This window comes from Bos javanicus, chromosome 22 (genome assembly GCF_032452875.1).
Source record: "Bos javanicus breed banteng chromosome 22, ARS-OSU_banteng_1.0, whole genome shotgun sequence".
Lineage (NCBI taxonomy): Eukaryota > Metazoa > Chordata > Mammalia > Artiodactyla > Bovidae > Bos > Bos javanicus.
The window spans coordinates 15,011,504-15,028,114 of record NC_083889.1 but is presented as its reverse complement, the minus strand read 5'-3'; the positions used below and the strand labels follow the sequence as shown (position 1 = coordinate 15,028,114).

The following is a 16,611-nucleotide window of genomic DNA, read 5'->3' as shown; positions in this document are numbered from 1 at the left end:
GCAGTTGCATGTGAACTTCTGAGGTCTCCCTCTAACTTCCAGCTGCTATAGGCTCTGCCCGGGGGCTTTCTCCAAATGCCACGGAATTAACACCTCCAGGAGCAGCCCTCAACCAAAGACCAAGGGGAGATGTGGCTATCAATACCTCGTGTCCCTCACCTCTTGGTGGGCTACCATTGCTCAGAGTTTTCCTGTGGCTCAAGCCCCAGTCACCCATGGCAGTGACCTGTTTGAGGACATGCCCTCTGCTGGCCGCCTCCTAGCCGTCTCACTTTCATCTTCCCTACGAGTGTTTCCTGGGGTCCCCTCCCAGAGGAACTACCGCACTGGACCCTGGTCTCAGGGTCTGCCTGGGGGAACGGAAACCAAGACATCATTCCAGCTTCTGTAAGGAGACCTGGTTGGAGGGGACAAAAATGGAGACATTAGGGAGACGTTAGGGAAGAAGAGTCCAGGTAAGAAAAGATGGTGGCCCGCACCAGGATGGCGGCACCTGAGGCTTTCTGGGGTCTGAATTTTCCGGCACGTGAAGGCCCCGCATCAGCGGAAGCAGCAGGATGACTTCCACGAGCAAACACCACCCTCTCACTGTCTTGAGTTCTCTACAGCTGCTCACCCCGTGCAGCCAAGCACATGCCCTCCAAGATGAAACAGGGTGTGAGAAAAAAGAAGCCTCTCTAGAAGGAAAAGATACAGATGTGCGCATTCCTGTCCCCACCCCCCCCAACACACGTCCTTCCCACCCTCTGGCCTCTGGGCAGATGGCCCTCTTGAGTCCAGGCACGACTGCCCTCAGGTTGTTCCTGGCTTCTGCTCAGTAGGGACCTGGGTTCCTGGGCTGGGAAACCCACAGCCCCTCCTCACTCCAGCCTGCCCATGGTTTCTAGGAAGGCAGCACCCGCCAGCCAGGGGTGTTTGACTTGCCTGGTGTTCGGCAAACCCAGGAAGAGGTGGCACGAGGCCAGCTGAGTGGCGTCTGACCACACGCCCACCTGTGTGTGCTCTGGCAGCTGAACTGTCCACCGCCATGGCTGGGCTTGGCAGCTGAGGAAGGGCTTCACACCACAACCTCCAAAGACAGACAGAGGGGCTCTGTGTGGGCAGAAAGTGGCTGCGTGCACATCAGCTGGGTGGGGGTCACAAGGAGGGGCCTCAGGGCTCAAAGTCCCAGATGTCCCGACAAGCACCCCCTTTTCCTGCCCTCACCCATGGCCGGCTGAAGAGGACTATGTGAGAAGGAGGGTGAGCTCTGGAGCTAGACCATCCAGGCTGTGTCTCAGCTCCACCGGCCATGAACTTAGCCAAGTCGCTTAACCTCTTGAGACCTCAACTGTCCAACTTCAAAACAGGGAGAAGCCCAGTATCTCTCTAGCAAGGCTACCATGAGGACTGGAGGAGTTAATTCCTGTAAAGTGTTGGGGGCAGTGCTTCTGTATTACTGAGCTTGGGCCATCGCCAGGCACTGTATTAAGTATATTACGTGAATGATCCTGCATGCAGAAACCACACAGGGTCAGTGGTGTCATCTGATGGAGGCCAGGCTCCCCCAGAGACAGACCTCAGCCAAGAACTCAGAGCGAAAGCAGTTGATCCGTGAGCTAATTCAAAAACACAAGCAAGGATCGGGGAAGGCAGACAGGGAGGGCCGGCAACGAACTCTGTGGGTAACCGTGGCTCAATCCTGGTAGGGGACTCTGAGAGACACGTGGAACATGCCCCACAGAGCCACCCCGGCCAGGGAACCGGGGCTTTTACAGACTGCCTCCCATCAGTCATAGGACGGCTGTTCCTGGAGGGAGCGTGGCCGGCTCTTCCAGTTTGCCCAAGACTGTAGTCTGTGGTCTGGGAAATGCCTCCCTCCCAGGCTAGAGGACAGGTCACGCTGTCTGGAGAGCACTAATCCCTAGCCTTCAGCCTGTCACACACAGGCAGAGCAGGCTCGGGGCCCAGAGCAAGCCTGCATACAGGAGCTGGTGATTAAGAGCTACCATGCGCTCAAGGGCAGAAGGCAGGGACATCCGGTCCCATTTAGAGAGAAGTGAAGTTCAAAGACGCCGGCTAGTCTGCTCAGGGTCACACAGTGGGACATGGCCAGTGGGCAGGGGGTTCAAAACCAGATCTGTCTGGTGCCAAAGCCCGTGCTAACCACTAGGCCCCATGCTCCTCCCTCCACAAAGCAGGCACGAGACACAGACTCGAGGAGCTGGAAGTATTGCTGGAGGCCAGCTGGTCCCGTGACAGGAGACAAATACCCACAAGCAGACAGGTAACATCCAAGGGTTTGGGGGTGGGTGTGGTTCAGTGGTAAAGAATCTGCCTGCAATGCAGGAGACACAGCATAGAAACCTGGGTTCTAGAACATGGGTTCAATCCCTGGGTCTGGAAGATGCCCTGGAGGAGGAAATGACAACCCACTCCAGTATTCTTGCCTGGGAAATCCCATGGACAGAGTCTGGCAGTCTACAACAGACCGTGGGCTCAAAAAGTCAGACACGACTTAGTGACTGAGAATGCACACAATCACATCAGACAACAGGAGGTGTGGTCTTTGGCAGAAAGGGGAGCATGGCAACCTTTAAAGGGGCAGCAGCTACTCAGCTCAGGCTCATTTCTGCTGCATGGAAACAGAGGCCCCATGTTATTAAACCATTCAGTGTTTCAAAGGAAGTGGGATTTTCATGAGAAATCTCAAAGTATTAAATGTGGTCTGAGAATCTTCTAAAATACATTTCCAACCAAACTTGTATGAACAACACAGGGAGCATCAGTCCCTGGCTACCAGTTATGACGTTGAACTTGACCCATGGCTCATCCAGTCACCCCAGCAGGTAAATTAAGGGCTAGTATTGATCCCTTCCCTCAACAGAGGTCCCTACAGATGGGGCTGCCTTTGTATGCATACATATCCACCCACTGTGTCCTTGAATCGTTTTTTGTCTTTCTTTCTTTCTGGCCGCATTCCCCCACTTGTGTCTCCACAGTTGACATCCAGCTCATAGGTCCTGGAGCAGCCACATCAGTTGTTAACAGGCCACTTAGTAAATATCTGATGTCTGCAGTCCCCCTGGTAAGCCCTGTACCCTAACTGCCCAACCCCTTCCCTGCTGCTGCTACTAAGTCGCTTCAGTCGTGTCCGACTCTGTGCGACCCCATAGACGGCAGCCCACCAGGCTCCCCGTCCCTGGGATTCTCTAGGCAAGAACACTGGAGTGGGTTGCCATTTCCTTCTCCAATGCATGAAAGTGAAAAGTGAAAGTGAAGTCACGCAGTCGTGTACGACTCTTCGAGACAGCCTACCAGGCTCCTCCGTCCATGGGATTTTCCAGGCAAGAGTACTGGAGTGGGGTGCCATTGCCTTCTCCGAACCCCTTCCCTAGGATACCCAAAAACTCCAGGGTTAATTTCTGGCACAGCAGGGACCTCAGCTGGCCCTGTGGTTTCCTTCTCTCTCCAGGGTCCAAGCGGGACCAGCATCATCCCTTTATTTCTCCCCTCTCTCATTCTCTCTCTCCTCCACCTCAACTCTCTTTTTTGAATTATGCAACCAACTTGAAGCCTTCTTGATTCAAGGATAAATGTTTAACTACCAGCTCTCCGGGAATAAGGAGGAGTCCTGATTTGTAGAATTCCCTGATTCCCAAGGTATAAATACTCCTGCCTGCATGCGTGCTATGTCGCTTCAGTCGTGTCTGACTCTATGAGACCCTATGGACTACAGCCAGCCAGGCTCCTCTGTCCATGGGATTCTCCAGGAGAGAATAGTGGAATGGGTTGCCGGCCTTCCTCCAGGGATCTTCCCAGCTCAGGGACTGACCTTGTGTCTCTTATGACTCCTGCATGGGCAAGTAGGTTCTTTACCAACAGCACCCCCTGGGAAGCCACATAAATATTCCTACCCTGGCCTGTTTCAAGCTAGCAACAGGCACGAATGTGGAGTCAGCAAGAGACATGACATGCATGCAGTAGCTCAGCACTATACACTATTTACTAGGTAGATGCAAAAAACCTCAAGACCTCAGATAACAGTAAAATGTAAAATAATTGTGAAGTAATGAGATCAGAGTATTGATTACCTTTGTTTCTAATATAACTTATTATATGGTTAGTTTACATAATTTCAATTTTAATAATGCCTGTGTTTCACAACTGGCTCATAAAATTCCTGAAATTCAAGAATGAGCCCAAACGAACTGGTTTTCAGCACACCAATGGATGAATGAACACAAGGCAGAAAAATAACAAAAAAAGGGTGCTGGGTGATCAAAAGACAAGGACTAAAATAAAAAGTTAATTGTTAAAGAATGGTAAAAAAGCAAACAAACAAACGAAAGCAAAAGACAAGGGTTAGGGGGAGTCACCATCCACCCTCAAGCAGGCCATTCCAATGTCTCAGTTCACCTAGAGTCCTCGCCCCCGCGGTGCCCCGCCCCGCCCCGCCCCGCCAGGCCCCGCCTACCTGCAGCAGGAAGTCAAAGAGGGCCAGGCGTGCCCACTCGGCGTGGTGGATGCCCAGGCATGGGGCATGGCTGGGTCGGCCACAGCCACGTGCCAGCAGGGCCTGGTACTGCAGCCAGCCCAAAGCCAGAGAGTTCTGGTCGTCCTCCGGGTCACCCAGGTGCTGCACGTCGGGTGCCCACCAAATGACGGGCCGGGCGCCGCCGTCCGTGTAGCGGTAGGGCAGCAGCGGACTGTGGAAGCGCCTGGCCACCGCGGGCAGGCTCCGGCGCAGCCCCAGCACGCGGTCTACGTGGAAGGACAGGACCTCGGACAGGTCCCCGGGCCTCTTGATCAAGCCACAGAGGCCCTGGGAGCAGAGCTGACTGAGCCCAGGAGCTGCATCCTGAAGGGCCCCCTCGCTGGAGAAACCGACTAGCAGCACCTGCCCGTGGCCGGGCACCCGGGCTTTGCCTGCCACCTCCCCCTGGGCCAGAAGCTGGAGGGCCTGCACATCCTGCTCTGTGAGCCATGGGGGGACCTGCTCGCTGGTCCTGAAGCCACTCGACAGCCCAGGGGTCTCAGTGTCACACCAGACAGACCCTTGCAGCTCCCTAACAGAACCAGGCCACCAGTGAGCCCCTTTGGTGGGGGCAGGACCCCCCACTTGTTGGCCACCAGTCCAGGCTCTGTTCCCCACTCCTGGCAGGCCCCCGCCTTCTGGAGGAGGCTGGAGGGTCAGTCCAGCAGTAGCTCTCCGAGTCTGTAAGGCTGACATGTCATGCCCTGCGAGGGGGCCACCTGGGGTGCTTGTCTCACTGAGTGCCTCCGGGAGGGCACCACGGTGCCAGGGTGGGTCCAGGTCTTTGGCTCCTGGACCCCTGATCGCCTCCCCCTGCAGGAGCACAAGACGCCGGGTACTGAGTCTCAGGTCTTCTGGAGGTGCCAAAGTAATGTCGTTCCCGATCCTCCCTGCATGGCTGCTCTCCTTCCCTGGGGACCGTCTGCCGCTGTCCATGTGCCCTCTGTGGCCTTGCTCCTCAGCACACACCAGGATGGAGCTCCTGGGCAAGGCCCAGCTTCTCCTCAACCTTCTTGCCCGCTGCCTCCAGCTGGAGCTCAGAGCCTGCCGACTCTGGGGGACAGGGACATCAGCAACCCCCTGGGGCTCCATGGGGCCAGGGTCTGGGCCAGCAGCTGGGTGCTGTGTGGGCAAGCGAGTGACAGTCACCACAGACAGAGTCGTTAAAAGGCAGAATGCCATCGCCAACCGCCTCTTGCCACGCAGCTTTCTCCAGAGCCAAGATGCCTGGGGGATGGGGGTAGGAAAAAAAAAGCTTAGAACCTTGAAAACATCAGCCCTGACCCACAAAATAACGGGACAGTGAATGAATGAACATCTTGGGTGAACAAGGAGGGAAAAGAATGAAGCCTGGGTGGGGGGTGGGGGTGGGGGGTGGGCATGACACCCAGCGGCTCCTCAAGAGAGGAGCCTGCAGCCATGCTCCTGCTTCAGCACTCAGCCTGCTGTCGCCCAGGACAGGCCTGCAGGGACACCAGGCTTTTCCCCTCTGAGTAAACTGCTGTTATGACTCAGATCTCCAAACATGCTAAGAGCCTTTCGCCATCTGTTCCCCACACTGAGTGCTGGCCCCTTCTTCTCGTCTCCCCATTATCCCCCTCTGTGGACCTGCAGTGTCTCCCACAAACATGCCCTTCCCTTTCCGGGGCACACAGCCACCCGGCCACAGATGGCCTTGCCTGGCCTCCCTGGCAGCCAAGTGTGACCCTGGGACTAAGTCCTTGCCCAGGGCCTGAAGCAGTCACTTTTATTAGCCCCATCTGTTCAAAAGGAGGTTGGCTGCCTCGGCTCGCCTCTCTGGGCCCACGTGTGGCCGAGTCAGCTCCGGATGGTTGGCAAAGGACATATCCTGGGGCAGTAGTTTTTCAACACGTGGTCTCGGGACCAGCAGCATCAGTACCACCTGGAAACTTGTTTTCCAGGTGATTCCGATTCGTGGGCACCAAGGGGCCACGAGAAGGAAGGAGCTTGGGAGCTTGCATGAGCCCATGGGCGCAGAACTGGCAAGGGTTGTTCAAGCCACTGTGCTTTGGGGCCCCTGCAACTGTGAGCCTGGAGCACCACCTCCATCCACACACATTCCAGCAGTCCAGGCACCCTGACCCTGGACCAGAGCTGGTGGGGCCACCCAGGACCCTGACCTACACGAGGCCAAATAGCCCCTCGGCCCCTACCCTTCCCCCGGGAACCAGAGCCTGTGACAGGTCAGCGAGGTTGGCTTTTTTCTGCTCATGAACTTGACGTCAGGGGCACATGGCAGACCAGCTACCGATGACAGCAGTGACCATAGTCTACTGAGAATGAGTCTGCGGGGAGAGAGAACAAACAGCCCCAAACCAGACACCAGATGGGAGGGAGCCCCTGCCCAGTGACCAGAAGTTTCTGGTTCCGGTTCCAAGCCTGGCCCAGCTCTGTGTTCTTCTCTCACTGGGTGGATTTAGCCCAGTTCCAGTACTTGAGATGCCGTACATGTTTAGTCTTTGTTCTGCCATGGTATTTCATGGTATGTTTTCTGTATTTATAATTTTTGAAGTCTTTCACTATGCTTTCAGTTACCTTTACTTTTTTCATGGTGCATATTTCTTATCACATTTAGGAAATTTTTATTTGAATTCTAATAATTGGACCCTTCATGACTATATACCCTTAAATGTCCAGTTCTTTAAACACCAGCTCTTAAATCCTAGTAAGAACAATCATAAAATTAGCATATTTCCTCTTCCCCATCCCCTACCATTCGATCGTTATTCAATTTTAATCATTGTGCTGTGTGCTCAGTCACTCAGTCATGCCTGATTCTTTGCGACCCCATGGACTGTAGCCCGCCAGGCTCCTCTGTGCATGGGATTCTCCAGGCAAGAATACTGGAGTGCATTACCATGCCCTCCTCCAGGGGATCTTCCCAATGCAGGGATTGAACCCAGGTCTCCAGCATTGCAGGCAGATTTTTTACTGTCTGAGCCACCAGGGAAACCCCTTAATCATTGGTATTATCTTTTTAAATGTTTACCTTTGTATAATTAAAAATGCTTACATTTCTACTATATTTTGTCAGCTTTAAATGACAGTCTTTGGCCCCCAGTTATTACTCATGAATAGCATGTTTATTCTTTCTCCCACCTTTTCCTTCATTCACCTTCCAAAGTTTTATATTTGTGTCATTTCTGTATTGTTAGGATATAAATCATGCCCCTTCTACTCTATTACTCCAATATTCATATTTGTTTGGTCTTAGTTCTTCAGTTAGGTATATTCTTTGCTTACTCCTGTCCCCTTTGCCCTAGTTTTTCATTATTTCTTGGTTGATTGAAGTTTAAAAACTCCATAATTTTCTCAAGAAGTACTCATGGGAACAACAGTTTCTGGGTTCTTGCATGTTCAAAACTATTTTTCTATTGTATTCGTACCTGAAAGAAAGTTTGGCGAGATATAAAATACTGCTCACAATTACCTTCTTGGAATAGCTTATAGGTCCTGCTCTACAGTTTTCTAACTTCAGATGATGCTGTGGAGAAATTTCAGATTAGACTGGCTCCCTGCCTAGGAGCCCTAAGAATTCTTTCTTGTTCTTCCTTTTCCCCCCATTGTTTCCCCATCTTTACCGAGGTATAACTGACAAAACCACAACAACTGTTTTTATATTTAAATTATTGACCATGACGATTTGATACATGCATAGCCTGTGACATGTTCACCATAGTTGTTAGTTAACACATCCATTCCTTCACACAGACCTTTTCCTGTGTGTAGTAAGAACGCTTAAGATCTACTGTTTTTGCAAATTTCAAGTAAACGATACCATATTACTAAGTACAGTCACCATGCTGTACATTAGATCCTCAGAACTTATTTTACAGCTGAAAGTCTTTTTTTTTTTTTTTTTAAGATTCTACATACAAGTGATACTACACAGGATTTGTCTTTCTCTGTCTGGACTATCTCACTTAGCTTAATGTCCTCCAGGTTTATCCATGTTTGTTGCAAATGGCAGGATTTCCTTCTTTCTTTAGTGGCTGAATAATATTGCGTCGTATGCACGTGTGCGTTTTCTGGATCCATTCACCCACTAAGAGAGAGATACAAATGTTATTTCCACGTCTTGGCGATTGTGAATAATGCTGCAGTGAACACGGCGGTGCTGGTGTCTCTTCCAGACATGATTTCTTTTCCTTCAGATATATCCTCAGTAGGCCTCCTCCAATTCTGGAGATCTCCCCTATTTGGGGCTCCAGGGGCCTCCTCTCTGTGGAAGATGCTTTTGTGCCCTATGTTATGTTCCCCTGGACCCCTGGCTGACGCCAGCTGCCCTCACAGTGGACAGTCCCCCTGCACATTGCCAGCTTCCCACCTCAAGCCCCAGAATCATTCCCTGCTTTCTTGCCCACTATCAGGGAGGCACAGAAGAAATTAACACCTTTAGGGACAACCCTCAACCAACAGGAGACAAAAGTCAGGGGGTAGGGCTTCCCTGGTGGCTCAGTGATAAAGAATCCACCTGCCACTGCAGGAGACTGGTTCAGTCCCTGGTCCAGGAACATCCCACATGCCGTGGAGCAGCTAAGCCCACGTACCACAGCTATTAAGCCTGGGCTCTAGAGCCAGAGAACCACAATTACTGAAGCCCGTGTACCCTAGAGCCTGTGCTCCTCAACGAGAGAAGCCACCACAACGAGAAGCCCACGCACCGCAGCTAGAGAAAGCCCGTGCAGCAACAAAGAGCCAGCACAGCCAAAGATAAATAGAGTTTTTAATGCTGTAAAAAAAAGTCAGTGGATAAACGCCCAGCCTCCATCCTCCAGAGGGACAATTGTGAGTGGCATTCTGTACGTTGCCACAGGATATGTCCCGAGGGACTGAGCCTCTATTCTGTAAAACAGATGGTCCTTGTCTCCCTCCAAGATGCCTTTCTTTAGCGGATGATCCTTTTGAAGTGAGAGTCTAAACTGTTGTCTTTATTTATTATATATGTTTTAATATGGCTTTTATTACTACTTAACACACATATGTGTGACACACTTCCCAGGTGGCCCAGTGGTAAAGAATCCACCTGCCAATGCAGGAGCTGCAGGAGAGGTGGATTAGATCCCTGGGTTGGGAAGATTCCCTGGAGGAGGAAATGGCAACCCAACTCCAGTATTCTGGCCTGGAAATTTCCATGGACAGCAGAGCCTGGGGGTCGCAAAAGATTTGGACACGACTGAAGCGACTGAACACACACATGTAATACATGCATAGAGAAGCACTGTGAAAAACTCAAATAATGCAGCTGGTCCTCCATAACCATGGGCTCCCCAGATTCAACCAACTGCAGGTACCATTACTGATGTTAACTTTTCAGTTGAATATGAGTTATTCTCTCCTCTAATCCTTAAAACAACATAGGGAAATGGGAATGACTCAGTTCCTATTTTACGAAGGAGAAAACTGGAAAGTCCAGAGTGCTCACTTGCCCAGAATCACAGGCCGGCCAGAACAACAGCATTTTTAATTAAAAGTAGGGGTGGCCATGGACAAAGAAGTCTGTTTGGGTTTCCTTTTCTCCCTTCTGAAAAGAAAAAAATAGGTTTTCAAGTTGGATTCATAGCCTAGATTCTCAAAGTTCTGGATGCCACTAGGGAAACGTCTTTTAAAAATGTTTCAAGAAGACAGGCTGTTTTGATCCTTCTCTCGGCCTCACTTGGCCTTGGACAACCTGGGGAAAGCTGGCAATTGTGCAGATGTGCAGAGAGAAAGGTTCAAAATGACCGTGAGCAGATGTCCCTGAAGGGCCACCCAAGTAAAGCTTTGGGGAAAAAAAAATACCTGCTTTGATCGAACTGTAAAAACATCCTCTGAGGAGAAATATTCAGCTGAATAAGAGCACATCAGAGAAAGGAGTAAAGGGAATGATGCCTCATGTCCTAGAAAGTTAGCTGCTGGATCCTAACCGCCCCCACTGCTGCATGCGTGCCAGTGGAACCTGCCCCCCCACCATCTAATACATGATGGGAGACGCGCTCACGACGCTGGCGGCAGGAGGGAAAGAAGATGGTTCTACAGTTGCTCTGCGTCTCCTCCCTGCTCAAATCCCACCTCCCACCCTTTCATCAAGACTCCCCCTTGATTCCTCAGAGAAGATGCCCTCTTCCCCAGCAGCCCCACCCACTCACAGCTGCAGAGGAAGAGGGGTGGAGAAAGAGGGGAGCCAGAAAAGCTTTGGGGAAGACACACGCGAGTTCTAGATCAGCTTGTGGCCCTTCTGGGCTGTGTTACAATGGGTAAGATACACAACCGCTCTGCCCTATTTCCTCCGTTATAAAATGGGGGAGAATGAGATAATCCCTCCTTACAAAGATTGACGTGAGGAAAATAAATGAGTCAAAATATAGAAAGGACCCAATACATGGTTTGGTACATTTACATGGTGGGATCGGGGTTTCTGTCCCTGCTTTCTGAACTCCCTCTGTTTTTCAGGGATCTGAAAAATACCCAGCACCACTCCTTCCTGGAGTTTGGCATATTGTAATGGGGACATTTGGGGGCACAGCTCAAGGTAGAGACAGAAAGAGAAACTCTTTCATCATAAAGCCACAAGTGTAAGCTAGGAGAAGGCCACCTGGGCAGTAAGAAAGGTCTCGCCCTGCAGAGGCTCCATCCGGAGATAACCCAGGGTGGGACAGGAAGGAATCACTTGGCTTTAAAGCGTGTGGGGAGCTGAGGAGAGAAAGGGTGGGAGCTAGGAAGGACACGTGCATGAAGGCTAAAAGCAAACAACAGAGATTTGGGGTTCCCTTACAACTGTAAGGGGGCTCCTCATCCTGCCACGGCTTCTCTGAAGGTGGGACATGCCTCCCCACTGTCTGACCCTGGTCGTGTGACTTGCTTCTGCCAAAGGAATGCAAGTGAACAAAACACAGGCTGCGTCCTGCCGGTGGCTTTACCAGTGCTTGTGTGGCACTAGCCACCTTGCAGACTCGTGCGCCGTGACAGGAGCGTGTCCCAGGCGAGGCACCGAGTAGACCTGAACCCAGTGCCCAGCCTGGCCCCTGCCCAGCCACATTCACCGGGCCCAGTGAACCCACAGCCCTGGAACCAAGATAAGGCTGTACGCTGTTGGGAACCATCGCGACTGTGGGCTGTTTGCTATGCAGCATGATCACAGCAAACCCTAACTCATTCAGATCCTTGGGTGACTTCTTTGGGGCTCAGTGTGTGCCCTTGGTCAGAAAGCAGCAAAGTGGTTTAGTAACCAAGCACGGCGCCCTCCCCTTGACTAGTAAGGGCACAGCGGTGTCACTACAGAGGCATGGCTGACTCTGACGACTTGACGGTGCAGCCTGGTCACAGACACGTCCCATGACCAGTCTCCCCCCATGACATGGCCTGGAGGACCCCTTCAGTCAAATGAAAACAGGAGAGGCCTTTTGGGAAGAACTTTTGGGGAAAATTCCAACATATGCTGGTAGCCTTTGCACAGACACAGTGTGAGAAACCAGAAACATTTGGGGAAAAGGACTCGATTACAGTTTGTACTGAAACCACCAGCGGGAGACTCTTTCTCATTTCTAAAGAGCCACAGGGAAAGAAATGCCCTTCTACTTTGGGAAAACTCATCAGGACTTGGCCTCACTTTGGGGCCCTACTTATCCCGTCCCCAGACCACCTCCCAGAATGTCCTGCTGTGAACCCTGACAGCCCAGGGCTGTCATAGGAACTGGCTGGCAGGGATGGAGGCAGAGCCATCTTTTCTCAACTCCCAGAGGTCAAAAAAAGATGACACTCTCCGACATAAATCACAGCAGGATCTTCTATGACCCACCTCCCAGAATATTGGAAAGAAAAGCAAAAATAAACAAATGGGATCTAATTAAAATTAAAAGCTTCTGCACAAAAGAAACTATAAGCAAGGTGAAAAGACAGCCTTCAGAATGGGAGAAAATAATAGCAAATGAAGCAACTGACAAACAACTAATCTCAAAAATATACAAGCAACTCCTACAGCTCAACTCCAGAAAAATAAACGATACAATAAAAAAATTGGCCAAAAAACTAAACAGACATTTCTCCAAAGAAGACATACAGATTGCTACCAAACACGTGAGAAGATGTTCAACATCACTCATTATCAGAGAAATGCGAATCCAAACCACAACGAGGTACCATCTCACGCAGGTCAGAATGGCTGCGATCCAAAAGTCTACAAGCAATAAATGCTGGAGAGGGTGTGGAGAAAAGGGAACCCTCTTAACACTGTTGGTGGGAATGCAAACTAGTACAGCCATTATGGAGAACAGTGTGGAGATTCCTTAAAAAACTGGAAATAGAACTGCCATACGACCCAGCAATCCCACTGTTGGGCATACACACTGAGGAAACCAGAATTGAAAGAGACACGTGTACCCCAGTGTTCATCACAGCACTGTTTACAATAGCCAGGACATGGAAGCAACCTAGATGTTCATCAGCAGACGAATGGATAAGAAAGCTGTGGTGCATATACACAATGGAGTATTACTCAGCTATTAAAAAGAATACATTTGAATCAGTTCTAATGAGGTGGATGAAACTGGAGCCGATTATACAGAGTGAAGTAAGCAGGAAAGAAAAACACCAATACAGTATACTAAAGCATATATATGGAATTTAGAAAGATGGTAATGACAACCCTGTATGCGAGACAGCAAAAGAGACACAGATGTATAGACAGTCTTTTGGACTCTGTAGGAGAGGGAGGAGGGGGATGATTTGGGAGAATGACATTGAAACGTATAATACCGTATAAGAAACGAATTGCCAGTCCAGTATCGATGCAGGATACAGGATGCTTGGGGCTGGTGCACTGGGATGACCCAGAGAGATGGTATGGGGAGGGAAGTGGGAGGGGGGTTCAGGATGGGGAACACGTGTACACCTGTGGCAGATTCATGTTGATGTATGGCAAAACCAATACAACATTGTAAAGTAAAAAAAAAAAATAGAAGATGACAAAAACCCGACCTACGCTGAACAGCCGTGGCGGATGGCATAACATGCAGGGCAGAGGCAGTGGAGAGAATATAGAGACCGCGTGGTCCTCTCTCCCTCACAGCAGACAGAATCTCAAAGCACTTGTACAGTGCTTCTCGGTGGAGGTGTCCTGGTGGGAGAAGGGGTGGAGAGAAGCCATATGATGTACGTGTATGCGGGGAGGGGACGGATAAAAATCAAAGTTGGCTCTGGTTTAGTCTCCACCAAAGGAGTGACAGCCCCCTCTGTCGTGTCCGCCGACTTCTCCCCTCTACTACACAACCCCCCTGGCTGATCGCTGGTTCACCACGACTCAGACTCTGGCTGAGACTGGCAGAGATTTTGCAATGTGGAATTTCTGTTTCATTTTTTTAAAGATCAGCCAAATGATTTTCATAACAAAACCATGGCCAGGGTGAGAGGGAATACATAAGCATATTTTCAGAGGGCTGGATTAAAACCACATGTTGATGCTGTGAGTATCACTGCAGCCTGGACCTGCTCAAATTCTGCTTCCCTTGGCTGAACTCAGAATCTAACCCCAGGAAGGGAGAGCTGGGCGGGCACAAGACTCTGGGGGCAAAGGCGACAGGCAGGGCTCACTGGACCCTCCAGGCACACAGTGCCCCTCTCCCAGGGGATCCCTGGGCCGTGAAGGCTGGAAGCATTTGTTCCACTGTGGGCAGAACCCCAGGCTGCCTAGCTCCTAAGCCACCACCCTGCCAGGCCCCTGGCTCAGCTCCTTTGCAAGCTGTGATTTTCCTCCACATCAGCAACTTTAAGATAAGAAAGGACTTCTGCCCCTGTAATTTCTGGCCCGGCCAATCTCCAGGAGGGGGAAAACCCAAAGGAATGATAACTAACATTTATTCAGTGTTCACTATGAGCCTGGGACTATTTGGAGAACTTGACTTCTATTAACTCATTTAATCTGTATGCCAGTCTTATGAGGTAGGTATGAGGATTACTATCCCATTTTACAGTGAGGAAAACAAGGCACAGAGAATAGAGGGGACCCAGCGCTCACAGACAGCAGCACCATGAGTGAACCCAGACTGACTGGCTCCAGAGCCAGTGACCTAGCAGCCGGCTCACCCTGGAAGGGAGCTGCCATCCACAGCCCCTGCCCCAGCCCTGATTCCAGAGGACCGCACAGGGCCCCAGGGGCAGGCCCTGCTCTCAAAGGCTTAGCTCTTTGGGACTGGTCAGCTCAAGTGTAAAACGAGGCGTGAGTGAGGTCAATGCTAGGTGGCAGCCTTTTTGCACTGGTTAAATTGAGGGAAAATCAAGTGCTTTCAGGCTATATTTATTTTTCTTTCAAAACGAAAATAACTTTGTTGTGTCTCATGTGCTACTTTAATAAACAGAAGAATATCAGTTAGAAAATGCCAGCATTTGACCCACTCCAATCTGGGCGTATTTGAGAGGTAATATCAGAAGCAGGTTTCTAATAATCTGTTATCCTCAAATTAGGTCTAGGGCTTGATCTCAGAACCACACAGGTGGTTCCCCTGCTCCTTCCAAAAGAAGATGGTGCCAGAGTGGCTTTTAGCTCAAGCATTCTGAAAACTGTAGCCAGAAATTGAACATATCTGACTTGAGAAGTGAATAAACAACAGCCACTTACCAAGCATAGACCACGTACCAGGCACACTCAGAATCTCACAAAGTATGTCCTAACAGGATGAATTTGAAACTACAGAAATTAAGATTTACAGACTTCCTGACTTCAGACTACACTACAAAGCTACAGTAATCAAAACAGTATGATACCAGCACAAAAACAGAAATACAGATCTATGGAACCAGATAAAAATCCCAGAAATAAACCCACACATCTGTGGTCAATTAATCTATGACAAAGGAGGCAAGAATATGTAATGGAGAAAAGACAGTTTCTTCAATAAGTGGTGCTGGGAAAATGGGACAGTTACATGTAAAAGAATGAAATTAGAACATTCTCTAACACCATATGCAAAAATAAACTCAAAATCGATTAAAGACCTAAACATAAGACCAGACACTATAAAACTCTTAGAGGAAAACACAGACTGGACACTCTTTGACACAAATTGTAGCAATATCTTTTTTGAGTCCATCTCCTAGACTAATGGAAACAAAAACAAAAATAAACAAACGGGACCTAATTAAGCTTAAAAGCTTTGCATAGCAAAGGAAACCATAAATAAAATGAAAAGATAACCTACAGAATGGGAGAAAAAAATTCACATATGACACAACTGATAAGGGATTAATCTTCAAAATATACAAAGGTCTCCTACAGCTCAATACCAAAAAAAAAAAAAAAAAAAAACTGAGCACAACATCTAAACAGACATTTCTCCAAAGAAGACATGTGCTGTGCTAAGCCACTTCAGTTGTGTCCGACTCTAAGTTATGCTATGGACTGTAGCCTTCCAGGCTCCTGTGTCCATGGAATCCTCCAGGCAAGAATACTGGAGTGGGTTGCTGTGCTCTCCTCCAGGAAAGAAGATATACAGATGGCTAAAAAGTACATGAAAAGATGCTCAACACTGCTTATTAGTATTAGAGAAATGCAAATCAAAACTGTAATGAGGTTCACCTCACACTGATCAGAATGGCCAGTTACCTACAGCTGCCTGCCTGGAAACCAACACGATATTAGAGCACCGTGAAGCAGAGGATGCAGGGAGAGCCAGGTGCTGTCAGGCTCTTCTGAGACCCTCAGGGCACCAGTGTTGGGCATCAAGGCACCTAGGGCACGAGGCAGGCAACCTCCTCCAAAGTCACTATGTAGGACTGAGGTATGGAAAAGTGCTGTTCCCTAGACAAAATCTGCTACATCACAATCTTAGCCTTTTACTCTGACCACCCCTATAGGCCAGGCACTGGACCAGGAAACAGGGATGTGAACGTGAGGAAGGCTTGGCTCTGTCCTTAAGCAACTCACTGTCTCACTGTGCAAATAATACAATTATTTGCCCTGAACGAGTTGTGGCCACCCCAAATTCTTCCACTGAACCGGCCTTGCCTAAGTCTGGGGCATCTATCTCCCTAAGCTTGAAGGGGTGCATCAGAGTACAGAAAGCCAAGGAGCAGCTGGCTGTCACTCCCCAAGGACTCCACCA

At 49.8% G+C, this 16,611-nt stretch overlaps 1 protein-coding gene across 1 annotated transcript in view; it reads right to left on the bottom strand.

Moving 5' to 3' along the window:
* Nucleotides 1-16,611, bottom strand: part of GASK1A (golgi associated kinase 1A) — a 53,979-nt gene that overhangs the window by 13,017 nt on the left and 24,351 nt on the right. Inside the window, exon 2 of the mRNA XM_061396126.1 lies at nt 4,457-5,743. Within this exon, the coding sequence (XP_061252110.1) occupies nt 4,457-5,743 (1,287 nt within the window). The remainder of the gene's footprint in view (nt 1-4,456; nt 5,744-16,611) is intronic.